Genomic DNA, 27,143 nt, shown 5'->3' with positions numbered 1-27,143 from the left:
TATATATATTTTTTTATATGAATTCACCACACTAAAAACTCAACAAACACTCATGCAGAGGCAACTCAAAAATCTTTGATAAAAATGGTAGGGTGGTAAAAATATCCTTTTAACGGGCACTGAGAAAAACGTTTTTGTCTCACAAATCATATAGTTAAAATCGATTCCGATTAAGGAACTACAAGTGAATTGCATTACAAAACGCACATGAACACCTTGAATGCAGTGTACATATATAAATAAATATAATTTATGGACATAGACATAAAAGTCTGTATAAAGAAATACTCATTAATTTACATCACAAAGATTCAAGAGATCACAATAGTCTTGTGAAAAACAAATCAAAATTGAATCCCCAACATATTAAACAATAGATACAAATAAAAAAAAATAGTAGCATAATAAGTTCACGGAAAGGAATAGAAGGATCCTTATGAAGTCATAGAAAAAAAGTTAGAGGTAAAGTTTTTAGACTACTATATTCTTACCAAAATGGCAATCATTTAATATTATTTGGCCTATAGTAAATCAGAATGGCCTGTAGTATTTAAGCCAGGGGCAGTTGGTAATTTTACCTTTGATACTGTACGATACTGATACTCTACTTACTAGAGATACTTACGATCGTATGCCTCTCAGGAAGGCTTGACATGTGTAGTCTCATATCCAAAAAAATATCATTTCAAGGTAGGAGCATCTAGCAAATTCTACTTTTCTCTGTTTAACATGTGAAAAGTTAGGGTTGTTATTAATCCTACTTTATTAACTCTCTGTAAATATATATATATATATATATATATATATATATATATATTAATAATAACCTCTGTTTAACGGTAAAATGTGAAAATTTCATATTTTACCAATATCTTTACTGGACCGAGAAAAAATTACTACTTAATATTCTCTTCTTTATTTCTTTCCAGTAGGATTTTTTCTTTTACCAGTTTCTACATTTTGGAATTGAAATTTTGACGAAGTACTTTCATGCCGTTTTGTCAGGAGCTTTTTCCCAAATTCTTCTCTAACTCTATCTTTCTACATGTTTTCTTCAGACAGTTTCTTTCCTTCATACGTGGTAAATGATGAATGATCATTTAATGGTATTTGTCTCTTCATATCTGATGGTTTTAATATTTTCTGAGTAGAGTTTAATTTAATAGATGTTTTAAATAAATAATCAACTCAGTATAAATGTTTTGTTCCAAAACTTCATTAAACAACCACTTGGTGTTTAGAAAAGTCCAGATGTTGGGTTTAGCAGTATCTCCTTTTTTACATTTTTGGCAAAATAGCATATAAACAGTTTGCAGTTTCCTATTTTCTTTTTCGTGAAAGGTACATTATTCTACATTGAACAATAAAACCGAGTGAAATGTGTTTTTAGACAACATTTTTACTTTCTTTCAAGATTCAGTAGGAGGTAATTACATTACCCAGTAGGAGGTAATAATAGCACCCTTCAGAAGAATGCCTATTTGACTTTTGTGGATCAAATACAACATCGTATGGAAACTTTGATCGAAGATGTAAATAACTTTCCATTTTTCGAGTTCCTATTCACTGATCATAATTGTATAAGTAATAAAATATCTTCAAAGTATTATCGACTAACAATTTACCTAATGACCATAACTAATTTCTAAACTTCACTCTTCTATATGCTCAAACTGCGTGGAAAATAATTAGCCAACGTCGTGGACAGACCTATATTGTCCACGAAAAGAATCTCAGTCATCTATACAAACTTTAATATTCAGTTACGAAAAATTTTTTTTTTCTGTTTTTGATTCTTAATGATCTATTCAGATTACAAAATAAACCGTATTAACTTTAAAATTTAGGTTCCTTCTATTACTGCTGCTACTTTTAATATTCTGCTCCTGTACAATGCTCCTTTAATTATAATTGAAGTTCCTAACAGACTTCAAAAATCCACTCTTCACATTTTCTTTTTGCAGAACCTTTTATAATCTACTCAACAATTTTAAATTTAGATAGGAAATACACACTTATTGTATTAAATGATTTTTTTTTTGGGCTTACCTGTCATAACATAAATATCCTGTGAGTTTCGATTTTATTAAAAATCTGTTTGGTTTATCTAACTTAGATTGTTAAAGATTTTTGTATATTTTATTCTTGGTACACTGAAGTGATGAATTCGTCTTCAGTTTATGTTAAGCCAAATGCACCTAAAAAATAGGTATGATGAATCCCAATATCCAGTTTTTAGAGATTTTTCTTAAATTCTGGTCCAAACTCATGACATTTAAAAGAACTCATCGCTTCCTTTTTCTATATACCTTCTGGTGTTTTTTTTTTCACTGCCAACAACCTTATCTATCTTTGTTTTCTATATGGTTTCTTTCAAATCTTTCTGAAGATGACGTCTTACATGAGCTTCCTTGATTCTTTCTCTGGCACTTAAATGAGAACATTCTGGTTCCCTCAATTTAAGAGCTTTTAAAACAAAATCTTTCTATGCTTATATTACCTTCATTACTCTTACAAAATGGAAATTTTCTAAGTTTTATAATTTAAACTGTAATTTCACTCTAGAAATATATTTATACTCCTTCACGGCATCAAATGAAAACATATTTTGAAATTTAAAGAAAATTATTTTTTTTAATTTTGTAAAAATAAGTATGACTTATTTGTATGATTTTTATTAAAATAACTCATGTTTCATAAATAAATTAAAATGGGGAAATGGTTGAATGGTTGAAGTTAAACTAAATTAAGATGCCTATCATGACCTGCATAAACTATGGTAATAATGTCACGAATTTTACGCACCTTCTACTGAGGTAAATAAGCAATTATAATAACCCTCGGGTTCATAAATGAGTGAAAACCCTTTCAACTTTAAGTTTCATTCATGTTAACGCTTAAGAGAATTTTAACGTAAAAGTTTGTGAAAAGTTTTATTCAAAGTAATATCACACATCATATCTATGCTTCACGTGCTTTAAAAATGAAATTTTCTTTATAAGTTTATAATAAAACATAAAATATTATTGAGAATAATCATACCCTTTAAAAGGGTAACTTTCTTCATTCAAAATATTTGTACACCCCTTCCTAATCGCATGGTTGTGCGTACATGTGGTTGAGTAAATGGGTAATATTATTATTATTATTACTATTATTATTGCTGATTTGCAATTATTACAGATATTGTGTAGCCTGTAGGCTCTGCTTCAGATCAAACTGGAGTGTACTTAATTTTAATTGAACTTGACTGACTCATGTTGAATCTCTCTATCATTAGTGAGATTGGCAGCTGGGATTAAACTTGAGTACTGTCTCAGAACTGGTCAATTATAACTAGGAAGAGAAAAATTGCCGAACTGTGGTTGAATCTTTTAAAAAACGTAGCTGAATAAACTATTTATTTTTATAGTTGTGTAATTTTTATACCTTCCATCATTATTTTTTTTACAAAACCATTTGATCATGTGAGTACGAATAATTGAGCATGTGTATATATGCGCGCGCGCTCGAGGGTGAAAAATGGGCTTAAGATATAAAAAAGAGGTTTCTTTTAACTCAATTGATAATCTAATCTCTCTGTTATGTCTTGACTCCTATTCGAGTTGTAACAGCATTAAGGAAAAGTTCCGTTCCACTTCTGAGCTTAAGTAGCCAATCCCTGCTTAAATGGCACTGAATTTACGAAATAGGTCCTTCTGAATAGCCGACCATTTTAAACAATTTCCGAATACATAAGAAGTAGATTTTCTTTTCTATTTGAATATCTAAATGGAAATTTCTTTGGTTTTCAATTTAAACTGCGAATTTAATTCTAGATATATATTTATCTTTCTATATAGTCTCGAACAAAAGAATATAAATTTAAATATTTTAAAATTTATAATAACATTATTGAATTTTTATAAAAATAATTAATATCCATAAAATATTAGTTAAAATAATTTATAATCTCAAAGAACCTAAAAGTGTAAAACATAATCATGTTACCAGTTTTAACAGGTTTGCTACTAATTTCATGCCCTCCAAAAAAAAAAAAAAAAAATCATTACCGCAGAAAATTTTACTATTAAGTTTGAAAAATGTAACGTCATGTAATCAAAATAAAAGTATAAATCTTCAAAACTTTAAATACGTAGATGCGCAGTAGTAGTATCCGGGAGTGACTGAGGTAGTCTTGGCACTGTATATAGTACAGAGAGGATAGTGTAACACAATATCCAGTGATAGTATATCACTGGTAGTAAGAAGCCAACCAGGCAAGCGATTCATCCCCATCCTGTCCATTAACTGAACTTTCTAAACATTGACAAGGGATACAAATTAATGACATAGGACTGATTTATATATATATATATGTTTTTATTTATTTATGTGTTTATAATTTTTTTCTTGTGTTACCTGTGAGCTTAAAAACCTTTAGCCGATAAAAGTTTCACCCAACTCACTTACTGTATAACTACCGGAGAAAAACAGAATTTTCTCGATCGATTTCAGAAATCGATCCATAACCAACCCCTCCCAAAATTAAATACTCAAATATACAGTTCAGTAATTATGTAGCCATCAAAAAGTAGTAAAAAATATGTCATTTAAAACGTTTTTCCCAGTTTTCCAAATTATTAACGCATACTTAAAAAAAAGTTCAAGAGATAATTTTTATTGTGATTACCGAAAACAGGTAATGTACCATATATTCATGAATGTATGAATGAGGATGGATGGATCCTCATTTATCCTCTCAAATAATAACTTATGATGGTTCCGGAGGCTAAATAGAAAGAGAGAGAGAGAGATATAGAGTTTGAGAGGGAGTGAGCCGGATGTACGTCACAGTTGGTATTAATTGGTAATAGGCATTTAAGAATTCTTTTTTTAACTTTTGTAAAACTATAATTTAATAAGTCACAACTTTTTTCGGGTGACCCATTCATTTATTGCGTTAATTTTCAATATAATATGAAAATATAAGTAGGCAAAAAGATTTTTATTTTGGTCATATTTTAATAAAACTATTATTTTACTTTCCCGCTACCCTACCGCTTTATTACCTAGCTATGTAGCTACTACCTACTAAGCTATATAGCTACTACCTAAACAAAGTATGGAGATGGTCAAAATTGGACATCCTAAGCACCTCAGGAATCCAAAAAATGGCATCGAAATTTCCGCGAATATGTGCTACGTATGTATATTGGCGTATAAATTGCCTTATTTCTCCAGAACTATTGAGCGATTTTCATCAAACATGGCTATAATATTTCTACAGTAGGGACATTGATGCTATTAAATTTTTAATTAAGATGGTCAATGATGGGGGGGGGGGATATACAGGGGAAAACGAAATCGTCTCCAGATTGTGCTTAATTAAGGTTATACTATTTTTATTTATTTTTTTATTTTTATGATAATTTTGTGAATATTAATAAAGAAAACATCTTTTATAAAAACGTTTTTGCTAAATTTTACCCCTACCTCTAAAAATGGTTTAGTTTTTAAGAGTTGTAGAAAGCAGTATTGTGGGTCTTCGTTGTAGTTTTTTCTATTACCATCTTGTTTGTCAAAATGGGGTCTTGTCAACAAGCACCCCCCTTCACATCCCACATTGTACTTAGCATAGCGGCCGGACTACAGTCGACGGCTATGTTATGATGTCACGGGTGAGTGGTAGAATTAAATAAATGAATAATGTTTAAAGTGTAAAAATTTATTTAAACTGGTCGCTAGTACCGCCGCACCCACGCGAATGAAATACGATATGGGCGCACGCTTTAGTTAGAATCATTGAAATAAATAAACAAAAAAAAATATTGTATTTAAATAAAATGATAAATATTTTAAATTAAGTTGTGTGTATTAGCTGTCTAATTAGCATCAGAAAAAAGCTGCGTGACAGCTAAATCCTACAACTCTGTTGTCAGATTTTTTGTGTTAATATAAAAGGTGAAAGAGGAATAACTTATTGTGTATACAGCGATATAGTATTATCTACAACAAAATTTTTCTAGTGTGGATAGATTACTTTAATTCTCAAAAATAAATTTTTTTTATGTTTCTTTGACTGAAAATTTTAAAAGTAATAAAATATGGAGGAATAAAATTTCGGCATTTAACAAAATAATATGTTTATTAAAAATTTTACTCCTGTCTAGAAATTTTTTTGTCTCCCACTTTCATTGGAAGTCATTTAAAATTTCGTAAAATATTGTTTCATAATAAGGTTTCTTTTTATTTTAATCATTATTACCTTAATTAACTCTTCCTTTTGATGATATAAAATTCAGAATGGCGGAAATTTCGTTTTAAGAATAATTTAAATATATATATATATATATATATATATATATATATATATATATAAATATATTTACGTAAAAGAGATGCAATTTATTTTTTATTGTGTAATTATTGTACAAATTTTACTACCAACCCGGTTTATTTTATTATTTCTTTTTTCTTTCTGGTAATTAAAAATATCTTAATGGCGCAGAAGTGATAATTAAAGAGACTGTTGGACTGTTATTGGTAAGTTAAAAATGGTAATAATAAAGTTAAAATTAAAAACAAAAAACATATAAAAGGAAATTCACAGAAAATCTTTCACTTGGAAATTAATTTAAAACAAATTTAATTTTTTCAATTATTTTAGCGTGAAAATAAAAATAAAGAAGCAATTAAAACAAAATATATTAAACAAAGATACGTACAAAATTTAATACGCATGAATCCGTTTTAAAAAGTAGACCGTTTTATCAAATTTATTTTTTCTTGGTAATCGGTCTATAAATAAATTATTCCAGCATTTTTTCATCATTTTCTCAACCCTTTCCTCACCTTCATCGATTATTCTATTAAGCGTTATCTTTATACTAGAGAAAACAAAAATATGCATATTCAATAACGATAAATAGAAAAAATAACGAAACAATTTTTAACTCTAGTTCAGTTACCCGGCTTTGCACAGAGTACAAAAAGGAAGTTCCATTTAAATATTTTTATTCGTTCTGTGCGTATATAAAAGGAGAAGGATGGTGAGAGGTTAATAGATAGCACACCTACAACAGTTTTTTTTATCTCAAAACATTTACTGTAAAGCTTGACCGTACTCTACGTTTTTCGTTTTTCCATATGGAGCACAGATGCATAAATTATTTGGCATGCCAATTCTTGACCAAGCTACATACAATTGGCCTTGCGTAAAATATGAAATTTTCAAGTTAATGTCAATTACACAAGTGATTGCTCATGTGCCTTAGTGATATTCATAGCAAATGCAAGCTGGTGGGAATCTACAATTGTTTGAATTCAGAAGCCATACTTATGTCACCGGGTATCAACGTAATAAGAGAGATGAATACGCCTTCCCCTGCGGCATTCCCTGTGATGTTTGTGGCTTCTATTTCATTAAACAGATTCATTTTCAACAGATTCAGTTTCGTTCAGTTCCACAGATATGGTGGGTGATGCTACGTAATAAAATGATAGGTGATCCATTTTTTAAAGTAAACTTGTTTGGTGACATTCCTGGAGATACCAGTTTTTAAAATTCCGAAGGATAATAAACAGCTTTGCAGTACCAATTCCTGTATCAATGGATAACAGGTAGTAGAATTGCCAGGAAGCATATCCTGTATGAGATTGTTAACATGTTTAACGCTGTCGATTTTGAAAGCTAAAATGGCCCTTTCGCATAGCCATCGGTGAGAGAGTGGTAATTTCTCTTTTAAAACAAAGTTTCTTTCCGCCGACGTTTCAGTTGGCCTTGATGAAAAGGCTCTGACACGATTCTAGTGAAGGCAAAGCTCTCTTTCCTCCGTTTCCCATGTTCTTGAACTCTGAAACGAAGCGCTGTAGACGAAGCGCTTGTTGTTCAGTAATCTGCACGTTTTCGACGCGCGGATGGCATGTTTTTTGTTGCAGGAGTTATCTGACCAATACTCTATTTTCTTCGGTGAAATTTGGATAGGTTTGGAGGGTACGGAGTCAAAAGTTGCAATTGCAAAATTATTAATTTTCTACTGCCCTTTTTCCAACACAACTATTTTTCTAAACTAAAATTATTTTTTCCACTACTAATTATCCTATTATTTTAGAAATCAAAATCATTATTTTCAGTAATCATCTATTTCTTTAGTAATGATTCTATTTTCTTGATATACTCGTATTTTTGTTAACTTAAAATTTGTGGATGCTTAGAGGGTATATTGCACGAGCAAAAGGAAGTGGGGTTAGTTTTTCAAAATTAAATATAGACAACAATTTTCCTCTTGCTTGGAACTATTAAGTTTACAAAATTTTATCCCGATCGGAATAAAACTGTAGACCTGTATAACTGTAGAAACGAATACATAAACATTCTTCGTTACGTTTGTAGAAGATAAAAGAAGAAGATGTAATTAAACAATTATTCTAATTTTTTCATATAGATACTTGTATAAAAAAAATATTGGAGTCTTGTTGTAATATTTAGACTTAAATGTTATTATTTATACTTATTTTACAAAATACAGTTTCGTATTGTTTTTAAATAAACTAAAATTATATTTGTTTAAATTAAAATTTCAACTTACCAACAATTTTCATATATATGGTCTAGTACTTTCGGAGTATCTACTCCATCATCAGGGATTTTTTAAGAGGTGCTTATTCAAAATTCATGTGTGTAACTTTTGTACGTATAATTAATTATATTTTAAATTAAAATTGTTATGCTCATAATAATCGACCGTAAAAAAAAAACAATTAAACGTCAATAAGATTGTAACGTCATGACCGTAACATGTTTACGACTATTATCTTAGGAAATTAAATCTAAAATGTATATTCTTCTTATCTTCGATTCTTTTGAAGGTTTAATTTTGGTAAGTTACCGTTCTAAATATTATTTATACAAAATTTTCAAACAGAAAATAATATATGCAATTAATTTGAATATATTTTTAAAAATAAAGAAAAGATTTTTATGATTACTCCAGATAAGATACGTATATAGACTATTTAATAATTATTATGACAACTAATATGATGTCAATATATAAATTTAACATAACGTTTGGAAGATTTATAATACTTTTTATATATAAAAGACTGTTAGAATCTACAATTTTTGCTATACAGCTAATGCAAACTTTTTCGAAAAAAAATTTTATTGAGTTATGCAAACAAGAATTTGTTTTAGGCAAGAACTTTTCCCAAGAGGACTGGAGTTTAAATAACTTTTACTTTATGCTGGTAACTGCCTGAGTGTAATAAATGTATTTATTAATAATTTATGGATGTAAAATCTTCCTTATTTTTATCTGGAATTTATAGGAAAAATATGTCAATGACAATATAAAGCAGAATATTAATCATGTAATAAACACAGAAATAAATACTTACGATAAAGATCCAAGACAAGAGATGATTCCTTTGCATCAGTCAAGTTATTATTGGAAGCCTGACAGCTATAAACTGAATGTAAATCTTTCCTTTGTACATTTTGCCAAGTATGTCTATTTTCTATAACATTACCAGCATTGTGTTCGTATACATCATCAACTAGAAGACCATTTACCAGCCAACGTACTACCGGCTCCGGATTACCTGAAATTAAAAAATAAATACAATGTATTTCTTTAAAAGTTTTATATATATATCGATATATACAAATAAGATTAATGAAACTTTTATAATATAATTATGTTTTTCATATTATTATAAACTTAGTGACAAAAGCTACTCACCGTGAAAAAATCCAATCATGATGAAACAAACTTGTCCTTAAACTTTGTTATAAATAAGTTTGAAGGTTTATCGAAGGTGGGGTATCCAACTTGATTGTTATGATAGCTGAATGCAACTTTGATCTATGCAAACATAGTATTTTAGAAAGTTCCTGTCTTTATTTTTTTAAGAAAACTTTGTAATTATAATAAATTAAATATGGACGAGAAAACATTTTTGTTATGACCAATAAATTTTAATTATCTTTTTTCGCCTCAAAAAAATTATTTATTTTTTCTTTTAAAGAAAATTCGGACTTAAATAAAGGGAGAAAGAAGTTATTTATCATGTGTATAGTAATCAGGTACCATAAGTAGAATACGAGGAAATTCTTGCTGGATGTAAAGAAAAATGGATGAGATAAGGATGTAGGCTGTTCTTGATTCTTGTTTTGAACATGGAAGAAGCAAAAACACAAATGTAGGGACATTATAAGGTAGAGTAATGGTTCGAAGAGAAAAAATTATGATATTAAAATTTATTGACGGCATTATTCTTTTGACAAGAAAAAAAATGACTTAGAAGGAAAAATAAATGGCTCACATTTATTGCTAAAAAAGATTTCCAGTCTAACGATAAATAGAAACAAAAGAAAATTAATGAAGTGTAATAGTAAAGAAAATAATGAGAATAAAGTATCAAATGGGGAATATAATTAATACACGACAAGAGGGAGAATTTTGTTGTTTAAATTGAAAATTTACAACGATTTGATGAAGTAATGCAGATATCAAAAGCAGATTTGCAAAAGAAAGAATAACATTGATGAAGGAAAGAAATCCGCTGATATAAAATATTGATTTAGAATTAGAAAGAAAATTCTTGAATACATTTGTTTGGAGTTCGGATGATAAAATAGTGTTGAACCGTCTGTATGGTAATAAAATATGGACGATAGAAAATTCACTAAATAAAAGAATAAAACCTTCGGAACATGATGTTAATAGAGGATGCTGAAAGTTAGTGGATTGATCAAATTTGATGTTAAAAGGTTTTGAGGTGAAAGAAATTTGTCGTAGTATCTTCTAAAGAAACGATCTAGATAGCATTAAGATATTTAAACTTAATAATTAACATGGTGAGAGAGGAACGTGTGATAACTGTACACAAATACAAATAATGGAATACATGAAACAGATAATTAAGTATTTAGGATGTAAGAAAAACATCGAGGTTAAAAGATTGGCACGTAATATAGAGGAATAATAAACCAGTCGACTGATTGATGGCATCCTCCCACAGAAAAAGATTATTGAAAAAAGATGTAAAAAGGAAAAACTGTGTTTTGAAAAAAATAAATGACGAGATTCAATATTATTAAATAAGTATTACAGAGCATGTTCTAAGAAAATTCGAGAATGTTTATAATAGATATATCATCTTTTATCTGAAATTTACCGACTGGTTTTCTTAAACCTTTCCTTGAAAAATCTTTGAATATCAGGAGAATACATCTACAGAAAATAAATATTGCATTACAAAAATAAAAAACAAATAAGTAATATTTCAAAATAATCTACGCGATCTTGTAATTTTTGATAAAAATCCTTTAACCTTATTTGGACAAAATAAAAAATTAGAGGAACTTTCTTACAAAACAAATTAAGAACAAATTTGTTCAAATCTACGTATTTTTAAACTAGTGTGAGTTTAACGTATTATATTCATATATATAAAATAGTATATATATATGTATATATATATATATATATATATATATATATATATATATGAGATATTGGCTGAGTTAATAACCTTCTCCTTTCTTTGTTAAAATGTGGTTAAAAAGAAAGTTAAATATAGTTTTTCTTAACACTTAAAATTTCCTAATTAATATTACTTTTTCTTCATAACTCGTGTTTATATAAGTACAATAAAACAATGTTTTACCTTTATACCTGAAAACAGAACAAAAATTTCGCAATAATTATATTTCGAAAAAATTCATTACTGTACCAATGTTTATATTTTTACTTTTTTAATTACATTATTTGTAATTAAAAAAGAATCTGTTTGATATACGAATGTAATAACTGCATACAAATTGAAGCATAAAAAACCTGAAGTAACTATCTACAAAGTTAGAGCTGTATAAAGCAGTTAAGGATTATTTAAAGTAAAATTACAATATTTACGTGTACTCAGTGTATCACAAAGTTCTCCCGGAATTTTCATAACTTATTCTACCCGTTAAAATAAAGGAAAAAGTTCACATAAACATATGTTCTAAAATGCTTCGTTTGCTAGTTACGGTTAGTGAAAGATTTCGCTCGAATTTCAGCTGCCCCGGTGTGATAGGAATATGAGGTCGTACTTAAATTTTTCGGACGTTAACTAAAAAAAAAAAAAAAAAATACTGGTTTTTTATGTTTTTTAACCTGAAAAGCCGAATTAAATATGTCCCAGTACTGTATCTTTAGAAGGTTTTAAAAATGGATTGAAAAACCAATAAATTGGGATAAAAAACATTTTTCTTTATGTTTGACGTACGATAAGTTTGTTAAATTGGTAATAAACAATAAAATATTGAAACAAAACATGTAGAGAATTTATTTCTGAACAAAATTGTTTAAGATCAGTTGGATAAAACAAAGAAAAGTAAGGAAGATTTGAATTTTATTTACAGACAGCGCACTAGACCAAAGTTCATTATACGTTGCAGTTTATAATAAATGTTCAAAAATGAGCCCGCCATTTTCAACACATTCCTTGGCACGCTTCTGTACTGCTTTTTTTGTTCGTTTTAGTTCTTTAGGGTTGTCCCGAAGTTGCATAGCTGCATCCACAATCCAGATAATTTATTTCGCACGAGAATGTATTTTTGTACTGTATATAGTATTTTTCATCCATCCTCAGACGCAAAAATCTAAACCTCCACACCGATGGATTTCCAAGGGGAATTAAAAAGATTTAAGTAATTGGAAACGGTACCAGAGAAGCGGGAAGACGCGCCAACGTGGTAAAAGTAAACTTTGCGTCTCAGCGCAAAGTTTACGCTGCTCGAAGATGTTCCTCTACATCTTCGAGCAGCTGCAGCAATTCTTCTTAAATAAAGGGCAAGTAAAGCTCAGCATCTATGCAGCCAGGTAATATAAATGATCCAAACAGCTGATTGAGAAAAAGGCCGTACCATATATTGACGCTAAATCAGTCCTGAAAATTGTCTTCACCGTTTCATGAGATTTACTTGTACACATATATCCTCATAGCGTAATATTTGACGGCATCTGAGTGAAATTTGCCTGGTCGGTAAACGAAACTTATTTGTAGATTTGTTAATTTTTATTTCACTAGCTGCAGAACTACAAGCGAAGTTCAACGTCTCCTGGATTTAGATGTTGAACTGCTTCTTTATGATAGGGATAAAACTTGTTTTGTAAAAGGTTTCTCCAAACCATCGAATGCGAAATTCCGATCCGTTTAGAAAGACGTCGTGTACTAACGCCTAGACTGCACTTTATTTATTTATTTTATTTAGCGTATGGCACCAAAACACAACACCAATTACAGTCAAAATTTACAAACAAACATTTAGAAAATTAATATAAGCTATTGATTCTGGAGTCGCCATCAGGAAATCTTCAGGAGTCCCTGAAGATTTGGACTGCACTGAACTGCATCGATTATAATTTCATCAATAACAGCGTCGTATTGGACAGATTTGTATATTTAGAACTTCGTCGAAGCAGTAAAACACAACGTTACACAACCGCACGAAAGTCAACAACGCAGCCTCTCACCGTCACAGCTGTTGGAACACTGATTCACAAAGAGTACTGTTAGCCAGATCTAGCGGTAATAGTTAGTAGCTGGTACGAACACTATATAGTGAGCCTGTTTCTCGAAAATTATGAAAAGTCGCGCTCGCAAACGAAGTATTTTAGGGCATAAATTTATATGAAATTTTTCCATTATTTTCACGAATAAAATATGTTATAAAAGTCTCGGGAGAATTCGAGATACACCTGTTTATAGAACATTTTCAGTCGAAAGTACATTTGCCACTTTAATTAAAAAAAAAAAAAAATGTTTTTCCACTAATAAGAGATTGCTCATCGAATTTTCTAAGATACATTACGTTTTAAATACAATTTTTAAATACTATAACAGAATATTGGAAATTTAATAAAATTTATTCGAGCTCTTATAAGAATAATTATTATTGTTTTTAAGGAAAATCTTTACATTCTTCTAAGAGAAAAAATTGAATAGTGGTGATCCACAACTTTTAGACAGAAAGAAATACAGTGTAACATTTAAATGAAATGAAATCTGTTTTTTAAATTCAAAAAACCTTAAAGATCTCTTGAATTTAAAACTATTTAACTGCACACTTCTTTGTAAAATATACTTGTATATTCGGGTTCTTTGTGATTAAATACATAAAGGTTCTTAAAATTAAACATATCTTTGTATATAAAGATTTAACATAAGTTTACGTATGTGCTTTATTATTACGTAATTTTAATTCAATTTTTTTTATTTCTAAAAAATGAAATTCCAGTGTTTTCTTCCTTAACAGTAGTACTGGAAAAAACGGAAGAATGTTGAAGTGATAATAGCAAATATTTAATTTAAAGTCGAGTAGATAAAAAATTTTATACAGAATATCTAAGAAAATTATAAGAAGAAAACAATAATAATGATAATATTGATACTTTAAAGTAGGCAACTCGTAGTTGTGAATAAATTTAGGCCGGTAGTGACTGTAGCAATCTCCCAAAGCAACAATTCGCATGTCATATATACACAATAAACATCACATCAAATATCAAGCACCCGTTGAATTGATGTTTATTATTCATTAGCTTATAATTTTAGCATAAGCTGTAAGGCTTTTAGTTTCACTACATGAAACGAAACACTTTTATAAGTATGAAGTTTAATTTTTCTACAGATACATTAACAATATTTTTCATTTTTTAATCTATAATAAAGATATGAATCCAAATATTTTTTTTTATAACTTTATGATAATTTGATTTTTAATTTTCAACGAATGAACAATTTGTTGTTGAATTCAATATGTGTACGTGAATTAGAAATATAATCTAACAAAATTTAACCTAAGTTCGCTTCGCTCGTTAACCTTGACTAGCGACCGAAGCCAGAGCTGGTTAAATCTGGTTAGATTATATTTCTAATTATAAAATGAGCAAGGTTAATTTATTCTTAAATTAGTCCATTTACATTTTATATATTTATAGTGGTGGTTGTATAACCCATAAGACCTCACTTTTTCTCTTTGATTTTGATTTTGGATGCGGATTAAGCATCATTAGATGGTCACCCAGTCTCAGGTCTATTCCACAGTATATAGTCAAAGTAAATCTGTGAGAAGATATTATTGGTAGACGACTGATAGGGCTTATGCCCAAAAATTAAAATTAAATTTAAATATAGATTTATTGATGGAAATTTAAATGCATTGAAATATGAGCTTCTCGACCATATCATTCAAAACATTTGAATGTTTGGAATGAAGTTATTAGCCACAACTTCCAAAACATTTGATTTTAAAAATATGGGGTGCGCCACTTCATTTCGGTTTTCAGATACGTGAAATCATAATTGCATTTTTCTTGAAAGATAAGAAATGCTGTTTTTCCTGGCCAAAGGGGTCAAATAGAATGACCAGCGAGATCATCCGACTTGTTACCATAGGATTACATTCTATGGGGCCACATAAAAGTATTATTTAACATAACAATTATCAAGATATCGATGATTTACAAAATAAAATTCGAGAATCACCACGAAGAAAATATCATTATGGAATCGCTGAATAATGCACTGTTATTTTTTTACAACCGACTGGCACACTTGTCAAACAACAGAAGGAAGGGACACTTCAAAAATTTATTAAAATGAAATATAAGTATATATGCAAACTTTATTCTTAATAAATATATTTTTAATAAATATTTTCAATATTATCCATTTAATTAAATTTGTATAAATTTATTAATTTTTAACAGTTCCTTAAATTATCGATGTATTTTTTTTCAAAATTCAAACTTTTTCCAATGTTTATTTACATCATTATTCTTGTCTTGAAAGACAGCATTAAAATTATGTGTTGGACAAAGATGTATCATTTAAAATATTTGAGTTACAACCCCGGGGGGCACCCTCGACGTAGAGGTTGAAATTCTCTTTCTCTTCAAAAGGAAAGCAGTTGACCGATACCATATTCTGAAAGTTACAGAATTCTATCTGGAACGGTTTAAAATTTGTTGAAAGGTTTCCATATATAAAGTGAATCAAAAGATTCACTTTATGTACATACATATATGCACACGTTCTGTCGTTTTTAAATCTTCTTCGTTAAAAATAGCAAGTATTAATTAAAAAAAAGATGGTTCTATAAAAATTTATTACCTATTTGTTTATGTTACATTTACATGGGGTTACAACACTGTCCTAAAATTTAGATTAAGATGTAATTTAATTTATAATTATATTGACATAAATCCTGGAATTTAAAAAATATATATATATTAAAAAATGTTATTCAATTAACTTAAAATATTTTATTTTATATAACAAAACATTATTTTTATGACTGTGTTTTTTTTGTAAATTTATTCAAAATAAATCAAATAAGGTTATTACAAAGATAAATTTACTACGGTTATAAAATATGTGAATATATTAGAGATACGAAAGGTTGTTTTATAGCACTGTAAAATCGTATTTTATTTCTTATAAAGTAAGTTATCAAATGCGTTTAAAAATCAAACTACCTAAATATGTTACAGTAAAAGAAGATAAAATTTTTTAGTAAGTAATTATGTTACATATTTATTATCTCAGTTGACATTCTAAATTAAAAGAGAAAAAACATTACCCAAGTGTCCCTTAAGTTATCTAGGATTTTCATTGACCTTATAAAATAACAATTCCGTCATTGATGGAATTGAAAATTATTTATTTATCTATCTTTTATCAAGAAAAATAAATTATATTAACAAATTTTATACTGATTTTTTACACACCATGTTGTAAAATTAACACTATCTTGATCCTGAAATATGGTGTAGGGACTTGAAATATCAGATGTCTAGTTAAACTTTAAATTTTAGTATTCCAAATTTACAAAAAAAATAAAAAATAATAAAAACTTTATAAGTATATACTTTCTATCAACTTATAAAGTTGGAACATTATTTCCAGCCTGACAACTCCTCATTTTAGAAGAATATTTAAAAATTTATAAGTCAAAACAACAAATAATGAATTCTAGAATTCTTCTGATTAAATTTATAAACTGTTTCCAGAAATTTACTACTCATTTTTAGAAAAAACGAACATTTCCATTTTATTGTTTATAACAGTAAAATTCTTTAAAAAAATTAATATTTCTTTGCAGGTAAAGAATTATCTTAAAGGACGGAGTACGTAGACCAATCTTTACTGTCCACCTATCTCTTCCTTTTGAGTAATGTAATTGAATAACGATTACATGTTGAAAAAGTTAAAACTAAAAATAAATATTATAAAAAACAAGATTTTGTAGCGTAGTTGTAGGAAGGTTTTTTTAATTTACTATTTTACTGGTGTTTGTTATATTGCTCTTTTGTAATGGTAAAATTCAAGTAAGAATAATATTTTTAAAAAATCCAACTAATCCCGTTTGAAAGTAAAATCACCACAACACACACACACATATATACACACACACACACACACACACACACACACACACACACACACACACACACACACACACACAGTCACACAAATAAGGTGTGATTTTGGTGCCTTTCGAATCTGGAGACCTCAAAAAGTTGAGTGTCGGCAAGCGAAAGATTTCGCCCTTATTTCTGCGCCTTCAAAAAAAATAAGTGAGATGATAATTCTTGGAACCCAATTTAGGGGTAAAATTAGTGATTTTATATAAAATCAGACTGGATTTGACCCAATCTGATCCATCTGGCCTAATTGAAAAAAAATGGTCCTAGAACTTTAATTTTAGAGAATCTGGGATAGAAAAACACAATTTTGTTTGGCGTAAAATGACATTGATAAATGAGTAAAAAATAAATAAAATTTTTGAATAAAACTAGCAGAAGATTTTAATCTGATTAAAATTGTATGAACAGAATCCACAGAAACCAAATACAAACTTAAGAATTTTGAATTTTACTAAAAACAAAAGGCTAATGAAACGCGTTTCCGAACCTGTGTTTATATAAACTTTGCTTCTTTATTTTTACCATGTTCCGAAACATAGATCATATAACATACACAGAAAATTTGTTTTACTCTTTGTGAATCGCTCTGTATATAAAAAAAATATTGAAAATACAAGGAAACTAATGAATTACTGAAAAGAAACCATCTCACCAAATACTTGGATTCCTAAATGTATTTTTATAAATAATCATTACATTCCATAAATTTTTCATTATCCATAACAATAAAATTGAGATTCATTTATATTATAAGTAAATTTTTAAGTAACAAGTTTAAAAGCTGTTAAAAATTATAAATATGTCTGCCCAAAAAAAAAAAAAACAAAAATAGAGTTCGCCATCTAGCGGTCGAAATCGGTAATTTCTGGGTACTACTTTTGAAATTCGCATTTGATTTTCAAATGAGCGCGTTAGGCGAGCGGGTGAGAATCATTACTGTGGGTGACTCAACGTGTCTCAGATGACCTTTGCTTTTGGTGTTGGGGTACAGGGGATAGAGTCAAGTTTTTTCTTAGCCCAGACGAAGTGGTCATTGTTTTGTCTGCTGGATGTTCGGCCACGTGAGGAGGAACTGAACACAGAAACCTCGCTGTCTGTCATGTAGATCGCACGGATCTACATTCTCGGCCACCGGTCGAGGATGTAAGGTAAGGTGGCTCTACCTGCACCAGGGCCATGAATATATGCACAGTTGGGCTGTGGTATGTGCAAGGGACAGACTCATTCGGGAGGGGTGGGAGGCTCCCGCGTCTCATTTTCGATGATCGGGTGGGAACTCTCTTGCTGTGCCGTTGGGGGGAAAGTAAGACCGTAGTCTCGTCGGGGGATCCCTTTGGAGTTCCCCGTTGGAGGCGAGGTGTTTAGACCGGAGATCCGCTCATTTGATGCACGGCAAGCAAGGAAGACCGAGTCCCGGTGGCCTGCGTGGGGCCTTGTGCCCTTCCGAGGTAGTTTGAGGCGATGGCACCCCTTGGAGTTGAACTTATGCTTAGTCCCAAATCCAACTCCAAGGGGCGGGGAAATCGACGGAAAAAAATTCTTGCTCTGTAATATAGGATAATTTCTATACGATATATAATTACAGTGCGGGAGAAAATTTTTTACATTTGTATATAACTTTTTTAATTTTTTAAAATTTATTTGAATATATGTATATATTTATGTAGCCTATGACACTCTCGCTAACGTAAGGATTCCAACTTGGGGCCTACATCTAAATCGGTTAAGCTATTGAGCTACTACGGTGGAACAAACATACATACATACATACATACACTATAAATACATTATACCCCTTTTTGGGCAGTCGTGTTAAAAACAATAGTAACGCAATTGTAAATGTTTTCCTATTATATTTAACTCTACTGTTCGGTAAAGATTAACATTATCATCCTTTCATAACATTTTTAGAAGAAAATTATTTAATAATTCATGTACATTAGTAAATATCGCAAATGTCATGATTATACGTTAATCCATTCTAGAAATACCAATCAAAATAAATGTAACACACACTCCCACAGATTCATACTTGATCGCTATTTATTTTTTCCGTTTTTGGACGCTGAGCTCATCAAAATGACTAGAAATGAAATGAATCGTGGTTCCAAAATTTCGATCAATTACTTAATTTCCATTTTAATATATATTGAAATAGACAAGAAAATATTTACAAATCTGGATTAAATCATAACATTTTTTTCCCTGTTTCCTTATAATAATTACGATTATACAAGTTATTTTATTTTGTAATATGTCACAAAAACATGACAACCATATTCCTTTATTATAAAAAACAAAAAAAAAACCGTTTTTATAACTTTTCGAATTGTAAATAGACGGTGAGAAATGTATAAATGAGTGTATATTTCCTCAGTGGAAATATTATATCAAAGGTGACATGAAAGAGATGGTGAAAAATTTATACTGATATTTCATTTCAGGACCTATTTCAAGTTAGGTCAAGAATGTTACTGACAGGGCTGATAGATTGACACATGCTGTTATACGGTGGAGCGAACTAAACAAGCAGTAGTATAGGAGGGGTAAAATTTTCGTCGTAAGAGAAAGAATTACATCCGAGAATCAAGCCCTTCAACCAAAAATTGAGCGTGTTACATTTTCTTTCTCATTAATACAAAGATTTTATTGAAAGTCAATCGTTTTTCTACAGTTTACTTTTTTAATATACTTTTATATTCAAGATAAAAAAAATACTCTTGTAAAAAACTGTTAAAAAAGCTTTTTTATTTTTTATTTCCTTAGAACAAAGTTTTATTATTATTTTCATTTCAATTAATGTACAATTTTTTAAAATTTGTTTTTAACTATGCAGTAAAAATGATACGATTCATGAGGATACTGTATGAAGATACTTTTATACTATATACTATATGTATTCATGAGGATACTAAATCTTCAGGAATCGGGTAATAAAAAATTTACATCTCAATAATTTTTGGCTATTCTATTAATAAAGCAACTTAACGAAAAAAGTAAAACTTAAAATAAATTGACAAAAAAATTAATTGTAAAAATTAAAAATAATATTTTATCAGTCTTAAAAAATTCGAATTTTTAAAATCAGCATTATCATATATTCTCAGTTTGATAAACGGCATCCCTGAGATAAAAAATATAGTCACGGTGGACACCGTCCTATATGCGGAGGAATCCGGATTGCCAGCCGCCTCAGCACACTATTTAGTCTATCCTTGCATTTACCTACTGCATACCGCAATACCACATAGGCGTCACATAACGAATAATTGACGACACCGTCGTAGCAATTATCTTTTAGATGAGAGCGGACACGTACTTTTTCCATCTGTCCGGAAAGGGTCTTCGATGTCCTTTAAGCCTTCATAGCCGCTTCCTCTACGATCGTGCTGAACTTCCTCCTTTTGTCTATCCAGACACCCAGTTTGATTGGATTCACCACAACACTACTTACCATATAATTTGTATGCAAGTGTGTTTCCTTCTCCCAGCAAGGAAAAACAGTTCTGTTTTTTCAGCCACAAGGGACAGTCACTTGCCTTTAAGCTACTCCTTCAACATTACTATGACTCTATTCATCTTCACCACGAGACGCTGGACCTCCTTATCTACCGCGACAAGCATCGTTGGCAAATCCTACTACTTCAACGCCCTCCGGTCAACCCAGTAGACCGTTGTAGACAATGTTCTATAATAATAGTCAGAGCAAGGAACCTTGGGGCACTCCACACTCCGTTTGAAAGTCTCTCCTACTATCTGCCACTGATGCCAGGATTTTTCCTTTGGGGCAGGTAGTCCTCCTTCACTCTCTTCAGATAGGGGGAGATACTCGTCCTGTCGAGTTCCTCCATCCACTTAATGCCTATTGTATTCCTAACAAAGGATATCCGCTATTAGGATGAGGTGGATGAGTGGAGAACTCTGTGATGGAGCTGCATTGTGGGAGGATGAAGGTATTGACCTCGCTTCCAAAAGCGGATCTGAGCATGAGTATTTATGTTATTTAAAGATTGAACTAAGTAATAATCTGAGTGCATAGTCTAATTAAAGTTAGATATAGGAAGAACTTTTGTGGGAAACCATCGGTGTTAGAGGAAGGCGCGGGGTTTGCGCTTCCGCTAATCTGTAAATTTGATAGTTGAGAGTTTCAAGTTAAAGTGAGTAATCATGGTTGGTGAGGCCATACGAATGAGGTAGTAGGTTGTGTAAATACAATGGAAATGTTTACCGAGGCATTTGCATCAGTGGCATCTTGATAGAGGTCAAATAATGATTGTGTTGTGTTTTCATGTTTAGAGGGTGTAAAAGACGATCTCTGGAAAAGCCCATCAGGACTTTCTCCATCAGCTCATCAGGGATCGTCACAAGTCAGGTGTCTGACTCTACGGGGTCAGTACAATAGTGTGATTTTTGTTATTGAAATAAATAGTATATCATTTTGCATTTTAATACACTGTATGACACTGTAACTTCACTGTTTTATATTTTATTTCTTAACTTGTTGAATAAAACTACCACTTATTATATTGAGAGTTATTGTCCATTGTATTTATTGGGTTTGAGTGGTTTATAGTTTTTGCTGCTTTCTTGTGCATTGTGCTTGTGTTCCATTCTGTCTGAAATTTGGATTTTAATAATTACTTATGACTGCAGTTTATATAATTAATTGGTTAAAATTTAATGTTTTATGATTTTGAGGTTGGCGTCTTTGAATATGAATTTTTAACATTTTCTCATTTGGTCTAATGAATTGCAGTTTTATGTATAGTAGTTCTCTACAGTATGTCGCAGTGTGATTCACAATATCTGATGTGTAATTCAGTAAGGGTCTCGTACAAAATTTTGTTTTTATATATTTACATATTTGGTATTCCGTGTTTTATTGTATACGAAATTTTTCTTGATATTCTTGTGAAATTATTAATGCGCGTGTCCTATTTTAAGTGTTCGTCTAAATATATTCCTAGGTGTTTGACATTTGAGGAAATCCAATATGCTGAAATTTTAACATTGATTGTCTCTTAAGAATTTTTACTACGGAATTTTATTTTATTTGTATTATTCATAGTATAGCATTACATTCTATTGTGTAGAACCATTACTTACGATTTTTTGGGGGATTTACAGAGATTTAATTATTATACATAATATTTGAATATCATATTCTTGTATTATTTGTATTGCGTATTCTAGTTTTTCGTGAGCAAACTATATCGTCATATCATCAGGAAAACAGAATTGTTCGGAGTTAGTTCCAATTCGTTTATGTCTGTTAAATATATATTGAATAGCAACGGTGATAATACTGGACCCTGGATAACACCACATGTTTGTTCAACAGACGCAGACTTTACATCATCAATCTTAACAATAATTTATCTTACGCTCAGTTAACTCTTGATCCAACACAACAGCCTCCCTCCACCAACTCCTATTTTATATAATTTATCAATTAATAATTCATGATTTACGTATCAAATGCTTCTGTTTGGTCGAAGAATACGGAAAGTGTGCAATTATTCTTATCTCTTTGAGTGAATTATCTAACAATAATTATGTTTTTTAATCAGTATAATAATAAAACTCTATTTTGATATTTTACTGGAAAACATTGAAGCATAAAATATATTTAAAATATTTTATCTACCATAATCGAATCATATGTACAATTTAAGCGTAGTTATCTTTAATTTACAATTCATAGCCATCAGAATAAATAAATCAATTAATTTTATATTGTATTTTTTTGTTTTTCGTTTTGTATATGCAACTACCTCTGGCGGTAACTATTTTAATTTAATATAATTTATATATATCAATCAAACTGAAAATGAAAAGCAGCGCAATTTTTTTTTAAGCAGGTTAACAAATTAAAGCAGTATCTACGTTCTATGAAATATTGAGTCAATTTGTCTCGTTGCACAGAGAATAATCTGTAATTGTTTTAACAGTACCCTTTTTTATAAAAAGAAATATATATGTCGTTTTAGTCATGGAAAAAAGATTTTAACAATAATTAATAATACATATCCTGTTATTAAAAATCCTTTAGAAACAGTTATGTAAACAAAATAAGAAATAATCTGTTACCAATATTACTGAACTGTCCAGAATTTTTTTTTTCAGTTAAATTTTAATGTATAAAAAAGTAATTAAATTACAAACCTAAGTAATTATTTCGCATTTGGTTTTAATTTTTTTGTTTTTTATTTATTGTTTTCTAACGAAAAAATACTTTCTAATGATAAGTCAAAAAGTTATAAAGATGTATAGTTATAAAAAAAGAAATTGAACAGTGTAAGGTACTCGGTAATATAGTAATCATTGTTATCAACTTCAAATTACAGTATTTTTTTTACGGAAAATTAGGTTTCAAAAATGTTTTAAAATTTATTTACATCTGTAACAAAAAAAAAAAAAAACAACTTTTAATCTATTTTAATACCCATCTAGATGAACATAACGAACATTTTTTTACGAAAATATGTGGAACCAGTTTTTTTTTGTCTTCCTGGTTTGATGCAGCTCTCCAAGATTCCCTATCTAGTGGTAGTCGTTTCGTTACGGTATACCCGCTACATCCTACATCCCTAACAATTTGTTTTATATACTCCAAATGTTGCCTGCCTGCATAATTTTTTTCCTTCTACTTGTCGTTCCAATATTAAAGCGACTACTCCAATATGCGTTAATAGGTGGCCTATAAGAATGTCTCTTCTTTTAACTATATTTTTTCCAAATACTTCTTTCTTCATCTATTTGCCGCAATACCTCTTCATTTGTCCCTTTATCCACCAATCTGATTTTTAAAATTCTCCTATAACACCACATTTCAATAGCTTCTAATCTTTTCTTCTCAGATACACCGATCATTCAAGTTTCACTTCCATAAAGCTACGCTCCAAACATATACTTAAAAAAAATATTTTACTGACATTTAAATTAATTTTTGATGTAAACAAATTATATTTCTGTCTGAAGGCTCGTTTCGCCTGTGCTATTCGGCATTTTATATCATTCCTGCTTCGTCCATCTTTAGTAATTCTACTTCCCAAATAACAAAATTCTTCTACCTCCATAATCTTTTCTCTTCCAATTTTTACATCCAGTGGTCCGTCATCGTTATTTCTACTACATTTAATTATTTTGTTTTGTTTTTGTTTATTTTCATGCGTTAGTTCTTGCGTAGGACTCCATCCATTCCGTTTATTGTTCCTTTTAAATCCCTTTTACTCTCAGCTAGAATTACTATATCATCAGCAAATCGTAGCATTTTTATCTTTTCACCATGTACTGTTAAACCGGATCTAAATTGTTCTTTAGCATCATTAACTGCTATTTCTCAGTAAAGATTAAAAGTAACGGGGATAGGGAAGATCCTTGTCGGACTCCCTTTCTTATTACGGCTTCTTTCTTATGTTCTTCAATTATTACTGTTGCTGTTTGGTTCCTGTAAATGTTAGCAATTGTTCTTCTATCTCTGTATTTGAACCGTAATTTTTTTTAAAATGCCTTTTCTAGGTCTATAAATGCCAAGTATGTTTGTTTGATTTTCTTTCATTTTCCTTCTACCTGACCTGACCGCTAAAATTGCTTTCTTTGTCCCTATACTTTTTCTGAAACCAAATTGGTCTTCTCCTAACACTTCTTCCACTCTCCTCTCAATTCTTCTGTACAAAATTCTAGTTAAGATTTCTGATGCATTAACTGTTCTGAATTCTTCACATTTATCTTCTCCTGCTTTCTTTGGTATCATGACTAACACTTTTTTTTAAATCTGACGGAACTTCCCTTTTTTCATAGATATTACACACCAGTTTCTGGTGTAATCTATCAATCGCTTCCTCACATGCACTGCGCTGTAATTCTACAGATATTCCGTCTATTCCAGGAGCCTTCTGCCAGTCAAATCTTTTAATGATCTCTTAAATCCAGATCTCAGTATTGTTTCTCCTCTTTCATCCTCTTCGACTTCCTCTTCTTACTCTATAACACAATTTTCTAATTCATTCCTCCGTATAACTCTTCAATATATTCCACCCACCTATCGACTTTGCATTCGTATAATATATCGGGGTACCATCTTTGTTTAACACATTATTAGATTTTAATTTATATACCCAAAAATTTTACTTAACTTTCCTGTATGCTCCTTCTATTTTATTAATGTTCATTTCTCTTTCCTCTTCTGACACTTTTCTTTAATCACCTCTTCTTTCGCTAGTTTTCACTTCCTGTTTATTGTATTTCTTAATTGTCGATAGTTTTTTTTACTTTCTTCATCACTAGCATTCTTGTATTTCCTACGTTCACCCATCAGCTGCAATATATCGTCTTAAATCCAAGGTTTTCTACCAGTTCTCTTTGTTCTACCTAAGAATTTACTTTTTAACATTCTTCCATTCTTCTTCTACCTTATTTTTTACTACCTACGTATTTCCTACCTTATTTTTTTACTCAGACTGCTTTCGATGTCCTCCTCAAAAATCTTCTTTACTTACTCTTTTTGAAGCTTCTCTAAATTCCACCGATTCATCTGACAACTTTTCTTCAGGTTTTTAAACTCCAAACTACATGTCATTAACACTAAATTATGGTCGCTATCAATGTCTGCACCAGGGTAAGTTTTGCAGTCGACGAGTTGATTTCTAAATCTTTGCTTAACCATGATGTAATCTATCTGATACCTTGCAGTATCACCTGTCTATTTCCATGTGTATTCTTCTATTATGATTTTTAAACTGGTCGTTGGCAATTACTAAATTATACTAACTTAAATTAACTAATACTAACTAAATTATACTAACTTTTCCGCCTTGACGATATATAGCAAAAAAATATTTTAAAATCTTTAAAATATGTAGCGAAACTTACTTTAAATCGGTAGTTAGCAATCGCATAATAAAAATCAAGAAATTTTCTTAACATTTTAGAAAATTATCTGATGATAGTTTTTTAATTATCTAAAAGAAAGCCAAACCTGTAACATATTCATAAAAGTCTAACCGCCTATGATATATAATCTCCTATTTCAATCACCAGCTTTTTTTAATATTCAAGTTATTACACAAAATAAAATTGTAAATTAAATCGCTCCTAAAATATAAATCCAAAGATAGAAAAAGTCCAACATGTATATAAATGTACACAAGTGTATTAATAAGAAAGTTTTTAAGATTAAATTTTGTATCCGTAAACTTTCGAAGTCCTCAATTATTATGGATAGGTTAGTTATTTTTGACCGATACAAATTGTTTTCTTTTATATGAATTAACAGTCTTTTATCTATTAATATAAAGAAGCTTATTTATCGGTGAGTTAATCATATCATTATTTTACGCATTTTTACGGATTATCCTATTTGGTTAAATTACCAATCAAAAGAAAATTCTTATGATAGTGAAATATTCATATAGGATGTGTTACAGATTACATTCGAAAAAATGTGTTTAAAATTTGGAAATATTTTGTAAAATGATACTTAACAAAGTATTATATTACATTAAATTTCATCTTCATAATTACTCTAATAATCTCAGACAAAAAACAAAGGAAATGCAATAAATTATTTAAACCCTTACATTAATTTTAAAATATAGGAAGAATAAAAAAAAAAAACGCGCATGACAACTGTGTCTTGAAAACTGTGCATGATAACTGTATATCTTGAAAAAAAAATAT

At 29.8% G+C, this 27,143-nt stretch overlaps 1 protein-coding gene across 1 annotated transcript in view; it reads right to left on the bottom strand.

Annotated features, from left to right (window-relative positions):
- LOC142325715 (nephrin-like) overlaps positions 1-27,143 on the bottom strand; it is an 885,014-nt gene that overhangs the window by 285,830 nt on the left and 572,041 nt on the right. Inside the window, exon 5 of the mRNA XM_075367746.1 lies at positions 9,382-9,585. Within this exon, the coding sequence (XP_075223861.1) occupies positions 9,382-9,585 (204 nt within the window). The remainder of the gene's footprint in view (positions 1-9,381; positions 9,586-27,143) is intronic.

This window comes from Lycorma delicatula, chromosome 5 (genome assembly GCF_047948215.1).
Source record: "Lycorma delicatula isolate Av1 chromosome 5, ASM4794821v1, whole genome shotgun sequence".
Taxonomy (NCBI): Eukaryota; Metazoa; Arthropoda; class Insecta; order Hemiptera; family Fulgoridae; genus Lycorma; species Lycorma delicatula.
This window is presented reverse-complemented; position numbering and strand designations above follow the sequence as displayed.